Source organism: Pavona decussata, unplaced genomic scaffold (genome assembly GCF_977016875.1).
Source record: "Pavona decussata unplaced genomic scaffold, jaPavDecu1.1 SCAFFOLD_377, whole genome shotgun sequence".
NCBI lineage: Eukaryota > Metazoa > Cnidaria > Anthozoa > Scleractinia > Agariciidae > Pavona > Pavona decussata.
In genome coordinates, this window is record NW_028145752.1 from 288462 (window position 1) to 305743 (window position 17282).

At 39.6% G+C, this 17282-nt stretch overlaps 1 protein-coding gene across 1 annotated transcript; it reads left to right on the forward strand.

Annotated features, from left to right (window-relative positions):
- The first annotated feature begins 1106 nt into the window (after window positions 1-1106).
- LOC146452173 (uncharacterized) lies at window positions 1107-7797 on the forward strand. Its single transcript, XM_085098145.1, has 2 exons — window positions 1107-1891; window positions 6269-7797. The coding sequence occupies exons 1-2, from the start codon at window positions 1249-1251 to the stop codon at window positions 6721-6723; spliced, it is 1098 nt and encodes a 365-aa protein (XP_084954271.1). The 5' UTR covers window positions 1107-1248; the 3' UTR covers window positions 6724-7797.
- Window positions 7798-17282: the final 9485 nt, after the last annotated feature.

The following is a 17282-nucleotide window of genomic DNA, read 5'->3' on the forward strand; positions in this document are numbered from 1 at the left end:
ATGATTTAAGAACCGGCCAGTTGATTCGAGACCCACCACCTCCATTTCAGTTAACACCGTTTGTTACTAAACAGGTTGGTGATGAATAACCAGGCTGCAATCCTCGTCAATTCCCTTGAGAAGGTTGTCCCATTTTATCCTGCCTTCCCTACCCTCCCCTCCCCCTGTTTTAATGTTGGGTTTTCAATGGTGACTTTTCATGCATTATTGTCCCTCGTGCTGTAAATCAGCCCTTTTGGCGCAGCCCTGGCGAAGCTTTTCTGGAAGCTTTTCTCTCAGCTGCACCACGCCGTAATATCTGTAAATAATAAATAAAATACTTATGTAGCGCATTAACCATAAAATGTTATAAAGTGCTTTACAGTGTAAACATCAACTTTCCCAAATTAAAAAAAAATGTCTTAATTTTAACTTTAATGGAAGAGAAACTTGGATAGACCGAATGACCAAAGGAAGAGTAAGATTTCATTACTCAGTGCTGCGAAGGTTGTAGCGAGACGACTTGGTAACTGAAATGTCGTCTGATTGGTAGGCAGGTGCATGTAAAACGCTAAAAGTTGTTAAGAGTATTTTAAAATAAATCCGTATTCTGATGGGCGGCCAGTACAAATTCAATGCAAGTAGTACTGCAAAGTATGGCAAGATTTAGGTAGGAACCATACAAGGAGGGCTTATCTGCCAACATCCAACTCTTAATATATATCAACGATGGTAGTTATATCTAATTACCGATGTCATCTCCGTAGAAAGAGAGATAGAGCTGCGTGTCGTCAGCATACCGTCTAGGGAGGTGTGATATCTATACACCTATTGAAGAAAATGCGCAGCTAATGGTACGACTGAGTGCAACCTCAAATGAAATATCAATTCACCCTTTTAAAGGAAAGTGACATATTTACGGATGGATTAATATATTGACCAACTCCTTGCAGAGCTGATGCAAGGGAACCTCTCCCAGCTTTTCTTTTTTAACAATTTTTTGGAAAAGCTAATTAAAAAAAAAAAAAACATTTTAAAGGGCCTGATTACATGAGCCGGGATGGCCCGGTTAGCCGGGCTGGCTCGGTTTGCCGGGATCTCGACACATCGGTTAAACACACGAAAATTTAACTTCGCGATTACATGAAAAATTCTCAGCCCGGTTTGCCGAGATCCCGGTATCGCGTTGCCGGGATCCCGGCTAACCGGGCTGAAAATTTTCCATGTAATCGCGCTTGCCGAGCCAGCCCGGCTAACTGAATCACCAAGATGACAGCGTGCATACATTACGCATGCTCACTGAGGTCCGTGTTCCCTGTAAACATGGCGGCAAGAACCACGAGGGATTCCACTACGACTGCAAAATTTAAGTGGACGAATGGAATGATTGACGACCTTCTTCGTTCGCTTGGTCAGTTTAAAAGTAATATGGAATATCGCAACGTGGACTTTAATGCTGATAAAACCAAACAGTATGAAGCCGTAAGAGATGCCATGGCGAGAAAGTACTACGCTATCGATGTAAGCTTCTTTGGGCCAGAAACCACTTCTCCCATTCCGGAGGAAATTGAGGAATCGGAGAAAGAAGAGCTGCTTAATATAATAAAGAACGAAAAAGCTATGATCAAGAAAGGTTATTCCAGGGTAATGGAAAAGATAAAGGAATTGCGACAACGTTTCAGTAATGCTGTAACAGCAGGATCTAGAAGTGGTTCTGGGAAGTTGGTGATGGAGTTCTATGACACAATGGTGCAGATATGGGGGGGATCGCCATCAACAGAACCTTTGTCATTTGGTATTGAATCAAGTGAAGGACAGGGCATGCAGCCTGATGGAGGAAGTGGGAGTGACACCACCACTGACACATCAGTTGGAGCTGATCAGTTGTCAGAAGAGAGAAACACCTCTTCAGGTGTTATGAGTACGAGAAAATACACATCCACAAGCTTCAACTTCAAGAGCTTTATTACAGTACTTTTACTCCACACGTGATCCTTAAGATCACATTACAATACCTTGCACAGGACAACCAACTTATCATAACATCCCCCTTCTTAAGCTATTTAGCTGTCATAATGAGATCATGCTGATACAAGTGAAAACTGGAAAAAGAAGTTAACAACTCAACTGTAAATGAATCTACAATACAACTATATTACATAACATAATCCTTATGCCAAACTGGAACAGATCTAACCCGAGTAGAGCGACGCGGAGCCGAGGAGGCATCAGTATCGGGTGGGTATGGTTCCAGGTTAGCATCTGATTCTCTAGTTACACTTGGAGAGTTTACACTGGACTCCATAGTTACAGGCTGTGACTCATCAATGAAATCATCATTTACTATAGTAACAAGTGGTTCCTGAGTAAGATGAATATGACGCCTATTTCTTCGATACTCTCTACCTGTTTCATCAGTAACTATAAACGATCTGGGTGTCTCAAGTTTTTCTGTAACTACAGCACGTGACAAATGCTTGTCACTTGGCTTCTTGAACCTTACACTATCCCCTTCCTTGAGTTGGGGCAATTGTTTGGAGCCTTGGCGATCATAGAATTCTTTGTATTTAGCTTGTCGTTTCTAGTAATTCTGGAATGTCATGACAGACCTGTGGTACTAGGACTGAGGGGTGAACAGGAACTCTTGTTCGGATTTGCCTACTGAATAACATTTGGTTAGGCGAATAAGGAAAATTGCTTATTGGCGTGTTACGGTATTCCATTAGACCTTCATTCAAATTGCACTCCTTTCTCAGTAAATTTTTAACAATGTGAACCGCCTTCTCTGCAAGACCGTTTGCCTGACTATATGTGGGACTGGTTGTTATAATGTTAATGCCATATTGCATAGCATATTTCCTCATTTCTCTGGAGTTGTAGGGCATGTTATCCGCAATAAGAGTTTGTGGATAACCATGTCTCGAAAAAATTTCATTCAGGCACCGGATGATATCACTGCTGGTTTTGCCATTGACCCTAATGGTCTCAATATACTTTGAATAATAATCAATGACCACAAGGTAGTTTTGATTTTTGTGTTCTAATACATCTGATGCAACGATTTGCCAGGGTAATACTGGGATCTCTCGAGTTTGCATGGGTTCTTTGGTCTGCTTACTTTGATATTTCAAACATTTTTCACAACAAGATATCATGTCTTCAATATGCTTATTCATGCTAGGCCAGAATACCGTTGTTCGCGCATTAGCTTTGGTTTTCTCAATGCCGCAGTGACTTATGTGCAATTTCTTGAGTATATCTTGTCTCCATGCAAATGGAATGATAAGCCTGTTGTCCTTGAGAAGGATGCCATCTGTGACATGAATGTCATTCCTGACATTCCAGAAAGGCTTTAGAGAAGGAGGTACATCACGTTTGTGTTGGGGCCAACCTTCCATGGCATACCTGTTTAACATTTGCATAGTAGGATCATTGTGATTAAGTTCTCGTAATTCCATCAATTTCACATCCGAAATTGGGAGATCGAGAATTACACTATGAATAAAGTGCTCCATGTCATGATGCATATTATCATCAGTGGGAACATTCGACTGATCAAATGCTCTTGACAGGGTATCTGCAATATAAAGAAACTTCCCTGGAACATATCTCACTTTAAGATTATACTTTTGCAAACGAAGTCTCATTCTTTGCAAGCGAGGGGGAACCTTGAAAAGAGGCTTTTTGAAAATACTTTCTAGCGGCTTATGATCAGAGAGTACTTCAATTTCTGCCCCATATGTATACATGTTAAATCTCTCACACCCATAAACGATTGCCAATAGCTCTTTCTCAATTTGGGCGTAATTGATTTCTGAACTTGACATGGCACGTGAGGCATATGCTACTGGTTGATTCTGTTGCAATAAACATGCTCCTAGGCCGTTTTTACTGGCATCAACTTGGAGTGTAGTAGGTAAACTTGTGTCATAAAATCGCAGGACTGGAGCACTACTCAGGACCGACTTGAGTTTAGTAAGAGCTGTATCGTGCTCTGGAAACCACGCCCATGGCACATCAGACTTAAGTAAGGATCGCAATGGCGCAGTTAATTCAGACATGTTAGGAATATACTTGGCAAGATAGTTGATCATGCCCAATAACCTTTGCAGATCTTGCTTGCATGATGGGGTGGGCATGTTGTAAATAGCAGAAATTTTGTCTGGGTCGGGTGAAAATCCCAGTTCACTAACAACTTCACCCATGTACTTGACTTTGTTTACTCGAAATTGGATTTTGTCTCGGTTAAATTTAATATTTCGTTCTCGTGCCCTTGTCAACACCTTGCGTAAAATCAAGTCATGTTCTTGTTCATCTCTACCTCCAATGATGATATCATCGAAAATTGGTAATGCACCCGAAATATCACCAAAATGTTTTTCAACCATTTTCTGGGCCACTTCACTTGCGCATGAAATACCGAATGGCATTCTCTTAAATCGGTATCGGCCAAAAGGGGAATTGAATACACAGAGAAATGAGGATTCTTCTGAAAGTTTTTGGTGCCAGTAACAATTTGACATGTCAACAACTGAGAAAACTTTGCAACCATTCAGAGTACTTGAAATTGTTTCAAAACTTGGCGGTTTGAAATCCTCCTTTTCAATGGCTTCATTCAAACCTGGTGGGTCTAAACACAATCTTAGAGTTTTGTTTGCTTTTTCAACGATTACTAAATTGCTAACCCAGGTAACTGGACATTCTACTTTGGCAATAATACCTTTTCTTTCAAGATCATTGAGGGTTCCTTCGAGTTTATCTATCAGTCTTAATGGTACATTCCGTTGTGGTTGAATAGTAGCGTGACTATTAGGCTTCAATTTAATGTTATACTCTCCCTCAACACATCCTAAACCTTTGAAAACGTCCTGAAATTCATCCAAAAGGGTGAATTTTTCCTGAACTTCATCAACACTGAGACCTATTTGTTCTACTTTGTTGTTCAAGGTGATAAGCTCTAGGTCTAAACATGATTCTAAACCAAGGAGGGGTCGGACATTATCTCGGAGTACATAAAACTCCAAGGGTGTTGAAACCTTAGCCTCCTTTACCTTCGTGTCAAGAAGGCATTTGCCCACAGTATCTAGTTGGTTCCCTCCAAACGACTTAAGTAGCATGTTTGTTGGGTGTACCTGAGCATTCAACTCATTAGCCAGACCTAAGGAAATTACATTACATTCTGCACCTGTGTCAAGTTTAAAACTTACGGGAATGTCATTAACAAGTAGATCTGACTGAATGTTCCTTCTAGTACTACCTTGAATTTCCTCGATGTACAGACCCTCCAGCAGTTCATTGTTTCCCTTCTCCTCTACTTCCACGTGACGAACTCTTCTTTCTTCCGTGCCATTCTTCGATTTGAAGCAGCACCGAGCATAGTGATTTCTTCCATTGCAGTTGTGACACGTGGCTCCATAGGCCGGACAATTTCCCCTGTCATGAGACGCTGCACAGAATTTGCATTTCATTATTCTACGCGAGTCTTCGTTTTTAGATTTTGTTGTGTCCGCCGGTGGCTCTGTCTTCCTTACAGCGTCGATGTTACCCGTCTGAGTGGCTGGTGAGATGAAGATTTTCGAGTGTTCCTGAGATTGTTCCGTAATTCTGCATAATTTCATGGCTTTCTCGAGTGTCAAATCCGTCTCGCGTAGCAGCCGCTCTCGTAGTTTGGGATAATTTATGCCCACCACAATCTGATCTCGTATCAGAGAATCCTTAATCGCCCCGAAATCGCAGTATTCAGCTTTTCTTCTGAGATCTGTAACAAATATGTCAAACGAGCGATCTTCTTGAATGGTCATTCTGAAGACGTATCGTTCGTAGGTTGTGTTCTTACGAGGAACACAATACGTTTCAAGCGCCGTTAAAATACCTGCAACAGTCCTTTCCGTGATATTTACGGGAATGTTTGGTAGGGTTTTGAGCACCCGTCTTGCTTTGATCCCGAGAATACTTTGGATAGTTGCTATCTGTATGGCATCGTCCTTTTCGTGAAGGCCACTCGATATCCGATACAATTCCCACGCTTCCTTCCATTCCTTCCACACATCTGCGAGATTGAGACTATCAATATCCAATTCTGAGGGAGGTTTGATACGTTCCATGTCGGAGTTGGGAGTCAGAGAGGTTTCTTTTAAAGAGATCCTGGTACCATGTTATGAGTACGAGAAAATACACATCCACAAGCTTCAACTTCAAGAGCTTTATTACAGTACTTTTACTCCACACGTGATCCTTAAGATCACATTACAATACCTTGCACAGGACAACCAACTTATCATAACATCAGGCGAGCAGTCTACAAGTCAACAAAAACGGCCAACAAAATCGAAGGCATCAGGCCCAGTTGTGCATTTGATCGATAATAAACGCAGACACATGGAGCGACAGTTATCGTCAGCGAAGCGAGATCAAATTTTGATTGATGAGGCACGAGAGGACAACAATTCCAGAAAAGAACTTGCTGACACCCTGTTACAGTCCAATCAAGTTTTTGCAGAGTCAATGCAAGCTGTGAGTTCTTCTATGATGTCCATAGCTCAAAGCATGAGTCGCTCCTTTGATCTGTTGTCATCTGCGCTCATGGCACCTCAACGGGGCACACAAGCTTTCACAAGCATGCCCACCATGCAACAACCCACTTTCAGCCAGCAATTTGATGTGAGGTCACGAGAAGGCTACATGGGTCAATCTAGTCATCATTCACACATTCATGAAGAGGGAAATGATTATTTTACCTTGTGATGGCTTGAATAAGTTATTTGTTTAAATGTTGAAATTACATTACCATCAAAATTGAAAAACAAGTGAGTGGTAAAACAGTTGTTTGAGATTTAAACTGGAGGTGACTTGATTCCTTTAAGATGATCACCATTCCTTGACCATGAAATGATTAAATTAAAGCTGTCCTGAATGAATTTTACCTTGTAGCCATATATATTTATCCTTAAATTTTGCATTTTGCCTGCTCATTTAACAGATTCTTTAGACAGACATTCATCCTCTATCCAATTTACAAGCTATTATTCAAGAAAACAATTCTAAAATGATGACAAGAAAGTTAATATTTATGCTTGACTGAACATGGTATTGCAGGTGTAACTTTACTAATCGTGTGGTCAGTAGAATGTAGGTGTCATGATAAGAGTCAAGTTGCCTCCAGTTCAAATCTTAAACAACTGTTTTAAATACCACTCTTACTAGTGATTTTGATAGGAAGTTTATATTAACAATAATGGCATATTTTTGGTGATTATTGAAAGGATGTTGTCTAATGGACAAAGTATGTATCTGTTAGCTATGGTCACCAGGGCGGCCATTAAGGTTTGAGTCACTTGCCTCACTGAACTACACACCCCTAAGAAAGTTACTTGAGAGCAAATTAACCTACAACAGTTAAGGTCACCTGTAACATCAAGGATGCATCTTGCATACTCACCTGTAACAAGTGTTATAGGTTATGGGCCTTAATGACAGCCCTGGAGACTTTAAATTTGTTGTTGTTACTGGGTAACATTGTTTAGAGATGTCAAACCTCTTTAAGGGGGCAGTGCGGTTTAATGTAGGGATAAAAATTTAACACACTACCAGTTAGTCTGCTGACCACAAAACACAAGTAAGCAGACTCTTTTGGCATCCATCTAATTTTCAATTTTCTTTAAATCTCAAATTTTCTTCAATTTACCACCTTTACGAACATAAGAAAAAAATATATTCTGAAATATATATTTGTCTGCAAAATTTTTGGACCGGGTTAAATTTAAAGAGATAACAATAAAAAATGGCCAAAATGTATCGAAAACATAGCATTCACCCAGATGTTCCCCTTAAGGAAACAGTTGTTCAGAATTAGAATAATAAATAAAGTTTACTGTTTGGGTTGCTTTGAAATTCCATTGAATTCCTTTCCTTGTCTGATGTCATCACTGAAAAGTAATGTGATGATATGCAAAACTGCAGTAATGTGACAGAAGTAGAAAAGTAATTGGTTGATTAGGGTGCAAGTTCCAATATTATTTATACCAAACCTCAAATCTGGGAAAATACAGCTTTTTCTCCAGGTGTAAGATAACACATTGTTTTATTCTTACAAAATTAAGCCAGTGTAACAAATGACTGGTGCATAAAATCAAATTGAACTATATGATATTTCTTAATGATAACTACTAATTGCACAATTTTGTACTTTATTCATTTACACCAAGTATAAGACAATGTCAGTCTCAGTTGAGTGAGGGTCTGGATGGGGTTAACTGACAACTGACAAATGGCCAAAATTTTTACTGACAACTGACATTTGTACACGGTTTTACTGACAACTGAAAAAAAGCTTGGTGGGCCTTGCTATTCTTCAAACCAGTTGTAAAGAACCTTTTTCGACCTTTTTTGGCTACTAATTTGTGTTCTCATACAGAATCCTCAGGCACGTGATTAACAGCAGCACACTAGAGTGTAATATGACATTAATTGATAAATTCTACTAATACCTCAAGTTAATCATTTTAAATTTGACCCTAACATCCATAACATGATCCCAAATTTATAACTAAGCTTTGGAGTTAATAATATTATTAACAGCCAATTAAATGATAACTGACAAATGGCCCAAAATTTTAGTGACAACTGACATTAGGCCAAATTTTTAACATTTGTATACCCCCCTTCCATACCCCATTGAGGGCTTCACAGGGTACAATGACAATCTTTTCTAAAGAGTAAATTTATGTTTAAGTTACACAACATGACTAAAATCAAGATGGCTCAGAGGTTTCCCCAACACTTATGCTTTAAATGGATGGTATCGATCAAATGCCAAATCATTAGTGAACACGTTATAATATATTAGGTTACCATAGCAACAGTGTAACCTGTTGTCAATTTGTCAGGTTATAAGTAGACGATTGCAAGCTAACCAGTGATTGTGCATTTGTTTAATATATCAATATACGAAGTGAGAGTTTCTCTCACCACAACACCTTCACCAGAGGCACAGGAATAAACAGGGTCAGGAATGCTTTTGTACTTCTCTTCTTCAATTTGATTTCGACGCATCTGTGCTTTGACGGCATCTTCATCAAGGCTACAACCATGGGACTCGCAAAAGTTGTGAAGTACAAAGCAGGCATAAATCACAGTGGGGACCTGCTCTACATTAAAGTCCATCTTCCTTGTAAGAATTGACCAGCGTGCTTTCAGTCGCCCAAAAGCACATTCTATTTGGTTACGAGCAGACCTCAGCAAGTTATTAAACAAAACTTGGGCGTTGGTTGTGCAGTGGTCGAATTCTTTCATACAGTAAGGTGTAAGCGGATATGCTGGGTCCCCTATGATATAATTAGGAACTTTGTCGTGGTCAGGGATTAAAGTGTTGAATGTCTGAGGTAACTTTCTATTCCTCATGTTGTGATTTATAGTTGAGTTAGAAAACACCTTCGCATCATGGACACAACCTGGCCATCTGCAATCAACATCTATAAACCTCCCACGATAATCACATACTGCTTGCACATTAAGTGAGTAATACTGCTTATAGCAGAAGTAGTCATGTGAGTCAGTGGATGGTGTCTTGATAGGAACATGGGTGCCATCAATGCATCCAAATGCCTGTATCATACCAAACCTTAACTCGAATTCAGATACCTTTCTCTGCATCTCCTCTGCAGTTCGTGGTAAATGAATGTACTCTGGTCCTAAATGAGTTGTAATTGCTTCACAGACTTCAAAAACAACTTTCGAAACAGTGCACTGGTGAATGCCAAATGTATTTGCGGTCATCCACATAGACCCCGTGTCTTTTAGGTAATACAGGGCTACCGCTACTTTTTTCTCCACGGTTAAAGCGCGGCGATTTGGCGATTTCGGGTTTGGACTGATGTGGGGTCGTAGTTGTTCGCAAAGGTCGTCGAATTCTTGCCGGGTCATTCTAAAATTTCTTTTCCAGTCTTCTTCTGGTGATACCCCGGTAAACATATTCTTCCACCACTGATCAGTTCTTCCGTTGTTGAACCATGTTGAACGTTGCTTGCGACGGAGCCGTCGAAGTTTTAAGTCCTTGCATTTCCTCAGGAATAAATTTCTCTTCCGAGCAAAGTGGGCCACCACCAAATCTATATTCCTCTTTCTATATAGCATGTAAAGGTACATTAGCCCTTGGAACTGCATAAATACAGAAAATAATGCAGCAAAGTTCTGCATTAAGCTTATCAAAATCAGCCGACGCTTTCTAGTTGTAGCCTCCATTTTGAAAACATCTATTTAAAATTGCCGCCAAAGTCCGCGCCAAAACTGAGTTCGCCCCGGGCTGGCTCGCCTCATATAATACAGGGCTAGAAGTCATCCCGGCAAACCGAGCCAGCCTGGCAAACCGAGCCAGCCCGGCTCATGTAATCGGGCCCTAAAGATGACCGCTAATGCCATTGATTTCCAATAGATACTAGCAAAACCTACCGCCGGCAAGAGGGCGTAGAAAAGATAAAGTCAGTTTTTAGATAATTTGACCCGCTGTCAAACGAGGAACAAAGGGCAGACCAACTTGTTTTTGAAAGGACTCCCATAGTTGTAGAGCAATACTGCGAAATTACCAAATGTTGTTCCCGAAGGTCATGGAGAATGCACAAATGTAAGAACCTTTTTTGACGAAATTCGAGCTGACATTAGTAAAGTGTTTATGGAGCAAATTTACTATTTGAATGGAGTTAAAGTTATTGCCTCCATCAACATAACGAGCCAGAGGTTCTTAGCAACGAAAATAAAACTTCGGCACCCCTTGGAGATACCAGGCAATTTGCCTGGTTTCTCCACGGGACGTCAAATAACTCGGACCATTCCAATGTAATAGAATCCATTCTGGCATTTCTTCTGTCTCGCTTGCGGCGTTAATTTTAACGCGAAAGTGTTATAATCTTTGCGCCTAAAAGTTCTTTTTTGCAAGCTTTTAATTAAATTTCTTTCGAGATATGACGTGTCTGCAAACGGATCCCGCATGACATGTTTTACTACAGTCTGTTTCGGGGCACGCAACAGTTCAGTAGTGGAATCTTTTCGCAGAAATTCAGATTAATACGTAATGAAAAACGGAATCGTGACTTTAATCGCCCGCCACACAGGAATAGAAGGAGGCAAATATGTCGTTAACACTGGGAACCCTGACTAACTTGGAGATCCTTGGAGATACGGAAAATGTTTCAGCAAAGGAATGTAAATCGATCCGATTAGTTGGCTTATTCGTATGCACACTGCAAATTGTCGGCCTGAGCTTTCTTTTTTTTTTTTTACTGATATAGCGCGGGCTTAAGATCTGCTCGATTTATAAATTCTGCTGCTCTTTGACAGATTTCATATTTAGCAAGGTTTATACAAGCAGTTCCATTGCGATCAAGTTTTATCAATCGGGTCGATTTCGTCCACTTATTCACTTTCTTGATGTGATAAATCGTTATGTGTAAATCAACTCATGCTAAATCGGCCAAACAAAATTCGGCCCAATAAATCGGCACGCGTGCGTTAACCTTGGGCTCACACAAGTACTAGAAAAGGCTACCAAACAAAATAAGCTAAAATATACTAGTAAAAATAGAGCTGTAACAAGGATAAGACATATTGGATTAAGAAACGTTCTCTGGTTAAAAAGATTAAAAACATGAGCTTTCGGCTATCAAATAAATTGACTAGACGTTATACCCTCTAAGTTTTCTAATATCCCTTTCCTTAGCAGAAGTTTGGTTTTTTGTGGTAATCGTAAAAAATGTTGAGCCTCTTCCACGTCTTGTTTATCGTATTAATGTACGTGGTGGATCCAGACATTGAATTCGCGCCTGTTTGTATTCGAATTTTTATGCTTAAATAAGTCACAACAGACCCTTTGAGCCATACGCATGCCGTTTCACAATCTTTGCATTTTTCTGAATTCTTGAGGTGTTCTTTGACATTTGTGAAGTGATGTCCACAAATGAACGCCAATGAGATGCATTAAATGTCTGACATCACAAGATGTCCCCTACCGTAAATTCTTACTAAAACGCAAATAATTCTGTCAAACATTTAACAATTATTCCAAGAGCGCGCGCTGGATATGAGATGATAGATAGCCAACGAGGCGCGTAGCGCCGAGTTGGCTATTATTTAAAAATCATCTCATATCCAACAAGCGCAAATGGAATAATTGTTTTATTTAAAAAAATCAAGAAATATTGCTAGATCTTACTGATTTCACTGTGCAAGAATAACAAGCAGACAATTTAATGGTCGCCATTTCTCGTGTATATCATGGCCGCTAAGCCAATCAAATCACTCGAATTGCATCTATACAATGATTCAGTTTTTAATACGATATAATATGAAAACTGACAAGAAGGTCTGTCTAATGTGAAGTACCCAAATTCGGGGTGAGGTGCATCTCTGGACATTTGTGGTACTCAGGGACAAGAAAAAGAAATACGTAAGAAGTCTAAGAAAAGTACGTCGTTTATTTAATAGCTACAGAAGGGGGAGGGGGTGGGGACGTAAAATAAGACCACCAGTTAACGCGTTTAGAGACCAGATGATCCCACACCCATCGCTTGTGGGTTGGGATTTATTGTTTATGCATCAGTCAATTCCAGCTGTGCCCATCCCCCCCCCCCCCGGCAATAGCGGGGCATTTTCCCACACAGTCCATCCCGGTGGGTCGGGCATTAGCCTTCCACCCAATTCCCCCGGGGCATTTGACCATCTCACTTTTTTTCACCCTACAGCATTGTCGCTTCCTTAATGACAAATTCATTGACAAATACACTAAGTTTCTTTACATTTACATTGTCTGTGTTATATATCCCAGAGTGCTCAAGCATACAGTCATGCTAGGACATCAACCTGGATGGACCAGAAAGATATATAACAACCGCCTAGGTTTATAAATTATGTTCGCCTAAAAAATTTGCATTGTCTGTGTTATATATCCCAGAGTGCTCAAGCATACAGTCATGCTAGGACAAAAACCTGGATGGACCAGAAAGATATATAATATCCGCCTAGGTTTATAATGTTCGCCTAAAAAATTTGCATTGTCTGTGTTATCTATCCCAGAGTGCTCAAGCATACAGTCATGCTAGGACATCAACCTGGATGGACCAGAAAGATATATAATATCCGCCTAGGTTTATAACGTTCGCCTAAAAAATTTACATTGTCTGTGTTATATATCCCAGAGTGCTCAAGCATACAGTCATGCTAGGACATCAACCTGGATGGACCAGAAAGATATATAACAACCGCCTAGGTTTATAAATTATGTTCGCCTAAAAAATTTGCATTGTCTGTGTTATATATCCCAGAGTGCTCAAGCATACAGTCATGCTAGGACATCAACCTGGATGGACCAGAAAGATATATAATATCCGCCTAGGTTTATAACGTTCGCCTAAAAAATTTACATTGTCTGTGTTATATATCCCAGAGTGCTCAAGCATACAGTCATGCTAGGACATCAACCTGGATGGACCAGAAAGATATATAACAACCGCCTAGGTTTATAATGTTCGCCTAAAAAATTTACATTGTCTGTGTTATATATCCCAGAGTGCTCAAGCATACAGTCATGCTAGGACATCAACCTGGATGGACCAGAAAGATATATAACAACCGCCTAGGTTTATAATGTTCGCCTAAAAAATTTGCATTGTCTGTGTTATATATCCCAGAGTGCTCAAGCATACAGTCATGCTAGGACATCAACCTGGATGAACCAGAAAGATATATAATATCCGCCTAGGTTTATAATGTTCGCCTAAAAAATTTGCATTGTCTGTGTTATCTATCCCAGAGTGCTCAAGCATACAGTCATGCTAGGACATCAACCTGGATGGACCAGAAAGATATATAATATCCGCCTAGGTTTATAATGTTCGCCTAAAAAATTTACATTGTCTGTGTTATATATCCCAGAGTGCTCAAGCATACAGTCATGCTAGGACATCAACCTGGATGGACCAGAAAGATATATAACAACCGCCTAGGTTTATAATGTTCGCCTAAAAAATTTGCATTGTCTGTGTTATATATCCCAGAGTGCTCAAGCATACAGTCATGCTAGGACATCAACCTGGATGAACCAGAAAGATATATAATATCCGCCTAGGTTTATAATGTTCGCCTAAAAAATTTGCATTGTCTGTGTTATCTATCCCAGAGTGCTCAAGCATACAGTCATGCTAGGACATCAACCTGGATGGACCAGAAAGATATATAATATCCGCCTAGGTTTATAATGTTCGCCTAAAAAATTTACATTGTCTGTGTTATATATCCCAGAGTGCTCAAGCATACAGTCATGCTAGGACATCAACCTGGATGGACCAGAAAGATATATAACAACCGCCTAGGTTTATAATGTTCGCCTAAAAAATTTGCATTGTCTGTGTTATATATCCCAGAGTGCTCAAGCATACAGTCATGCTAGGACATCAACCTGGATGGACCAGAAAGATATATAATATCCGCCTAGGTTTATAATGTTCGCCTAAAAAATTTGCATTGTCTGTGTTATATATCCCAGAGTGCTCAAGCATACAGTCATGCTAGGACATCAACCTGGATGAACCAGAAAGATATATAATATCCGCCTAGGTTTATAATGTTCGCCTAAAAAATTTGCATTGTCTGTGTTATCTATCCCAGAGTGCTCAAGCATACAGTCATGCTAGGACATCAACCTGGATGGACCAGAAAGATATATAATATCCGCCTAGGTTTATAATGTTCGCCTAAAAAATTTACATTGTCTGTGTTATATATCCCAGAGTGCTCAAGCATACAGTCATGCTAGGACATCAACCTGGATGGACCAGAAAGATATATAACAACCGCCTAGGTTTATAATGTTCGCCTAAAAAATTTGCATTGTCTGTGTTATATATCCCAGAGTGCTCAAGCATACAGTCATGCTAGGACATCAACCTGGATGGACCAGAAAGATATATAATATCCGCCTAGGTTTATAATGTTCGCCTAAAAAATTTACATTGTCTGTGTTATATATCCCAGAGTGCTCAAGCATACAGTCATGCTAGGACATCAACCTGGATGGACCAGAAAGATATATAACAACCGCCTAGGTTTATAATGTTCGCCTAAAAAATTTGCATTGTCTGTGTTATATATCCCAGAGTGCTCAAGCATACAGTCATGCTAGGACATCAACCTGGATGGACCAGAAAGATATATAATATCCGCCTAGGTTTATAATGTTCGCCTAAAAAATTTACATTGTCTGTGTTATATATCCCAGAGTGCTCAAGCATACAGTCATGCTGGGACATCAACCTGGATGGACCAGAAAGATATATAACAACCGCCTAGGTTTATAATGTTTGCCTAAAAAATTTACATTGTCTGTGTTATATATCCCAGAGTGCTCAAGCATACAGTCATGCTAGGACATCAACCTGGATGGACCAGAAAGATATATAACAACCGCCTAGGTTTATAATGTTCGCCTAAAAAATTTACATTGTCTGTGTTATATATCCCAGAGTGCTCAAGCATACAGTCATGCTAGGACATCAACCTGGATGGACCAGAAAGATATATAATATCCGCCTAGGTTTATAATGTTCGCCTAAAAAATTTACATTGTCTGTGTTATATATCCCAGAGTGCTCAAGCATACAGTCATGCTAGGACATCAACCTGGATGGACCAGAAAGATATATAACAACCGCCTAGGTTTATAATGTTCGCCTAAAAAATTTGCATTGTCTGTGTTATATATCCCAGAGTGCTCAAGCATACAGTCATGCTAGGACATCAACCTGGATGGACCAGAAAGATATATAATATCCGCCTAGGTTTATAATGTTCGCCTAAAAAATTTACATTGTCTGTGTTATATATCCCAGAGTGCTCAAGCATACAGTCATGCTAGGACATCAACCTGGATGGACCAGAAAGATATATAACAACCGCCTAGGTTTATAATGTTCGCCTAAAAAATTTGCATTGTCTGTGTTATATATCCCAGAGTGCTCAAGCATACAGTCATGCTAGGACATCAACCTGGATGGACCAGAAAGATATATAACAACCGCCTAGGTTTATAATGTTCGCCTAAAAAATTTGCATTGTCTGTGTTATATATCCCAGAGTGCTCAAGCATACAGTCATGCTAGGACATCAACCTGGATGGACCAGAAAGATATATCACAACCGCCTAGGTTTATAATGTTCGCCTAAAAAATTTGCATTGTCTGTGTTATATATCCCAGCGTGCTCAAGCATACAGTCATGCTAGGACATCAACCTGGATGGACCAGAAAGATATATAACAACCGCCTAGGTTTATAATGTTCGCCTAAAAAATTTACATTGTCTGTGTTATATATCCCAGAGTGCTCAAGCATACAGTCATGCTAGGACATCAACCTGGATGGACCAGAAAGATATATAATATCCGCCTAGGTTTATAATGTTCGCCTAAAAAATTTACATTGTCTGTGTTATATATCCCAGAGTGCTCAAGCATACAGTCATGCTAGGACATCAACCTGGATGGACCAGAAAGATATATAACAACCGCCTAGGTTTATAATGTTCGCCTAAAAAATTTGCATTGTCTGTGTTATATATCCCAGAGTGCTCAAGCATACAGTCATGCTAGGACATCAACCTGGATGAACCAGAAAGATATATAACAACCGCCTAGGTTTATAATGTTCGCCTAAAAAATTTACATTGTCTGTGTTATATATCCCATAGTGCTCAAGCATACAGTCATGCTAGGACATCAACCTGAATGAACCAGAAATGTATATAACATCCGCCTAGGTTTATAATGTTCGCCTAAAAATATTTTATTCTATATATCCCAAAGCGCTCAAGCATACAGTGATGCTTAAAGGACTTCAACCTGGCTGAACCAGAAAGGTTATAATAATTTTGACATCCGTCTAAGTTTATAATGTGCGCCTAAAAAATCAAATCATTTATGTTATATATCTCACATGAAGCACCTGAGCATAGAACAATGTTAGGACTTCACCTTAGATAACCCAGAAGTGGTAATAAAAGTAATATTTGTGTTAGTTTTATTGTTTACAACTGAACAAATTATTTCTACTGTTTACAATGATGCTTCACCCTGGATGGACCAGAAAGGATTTAACATCCGCCTTTCAGGGATATTATTATATTGTTTTTGTTGTATATCCCAGAAGCACTCCTGGATACAGGACCTCAACCCGGGTCAGCCAATAAGGTGTTTCAATACAGTGTTTCTTTAGAATGGCGTCTTAAATAATCCACATGTCTTACCAGAAAGAAATCACTCTACA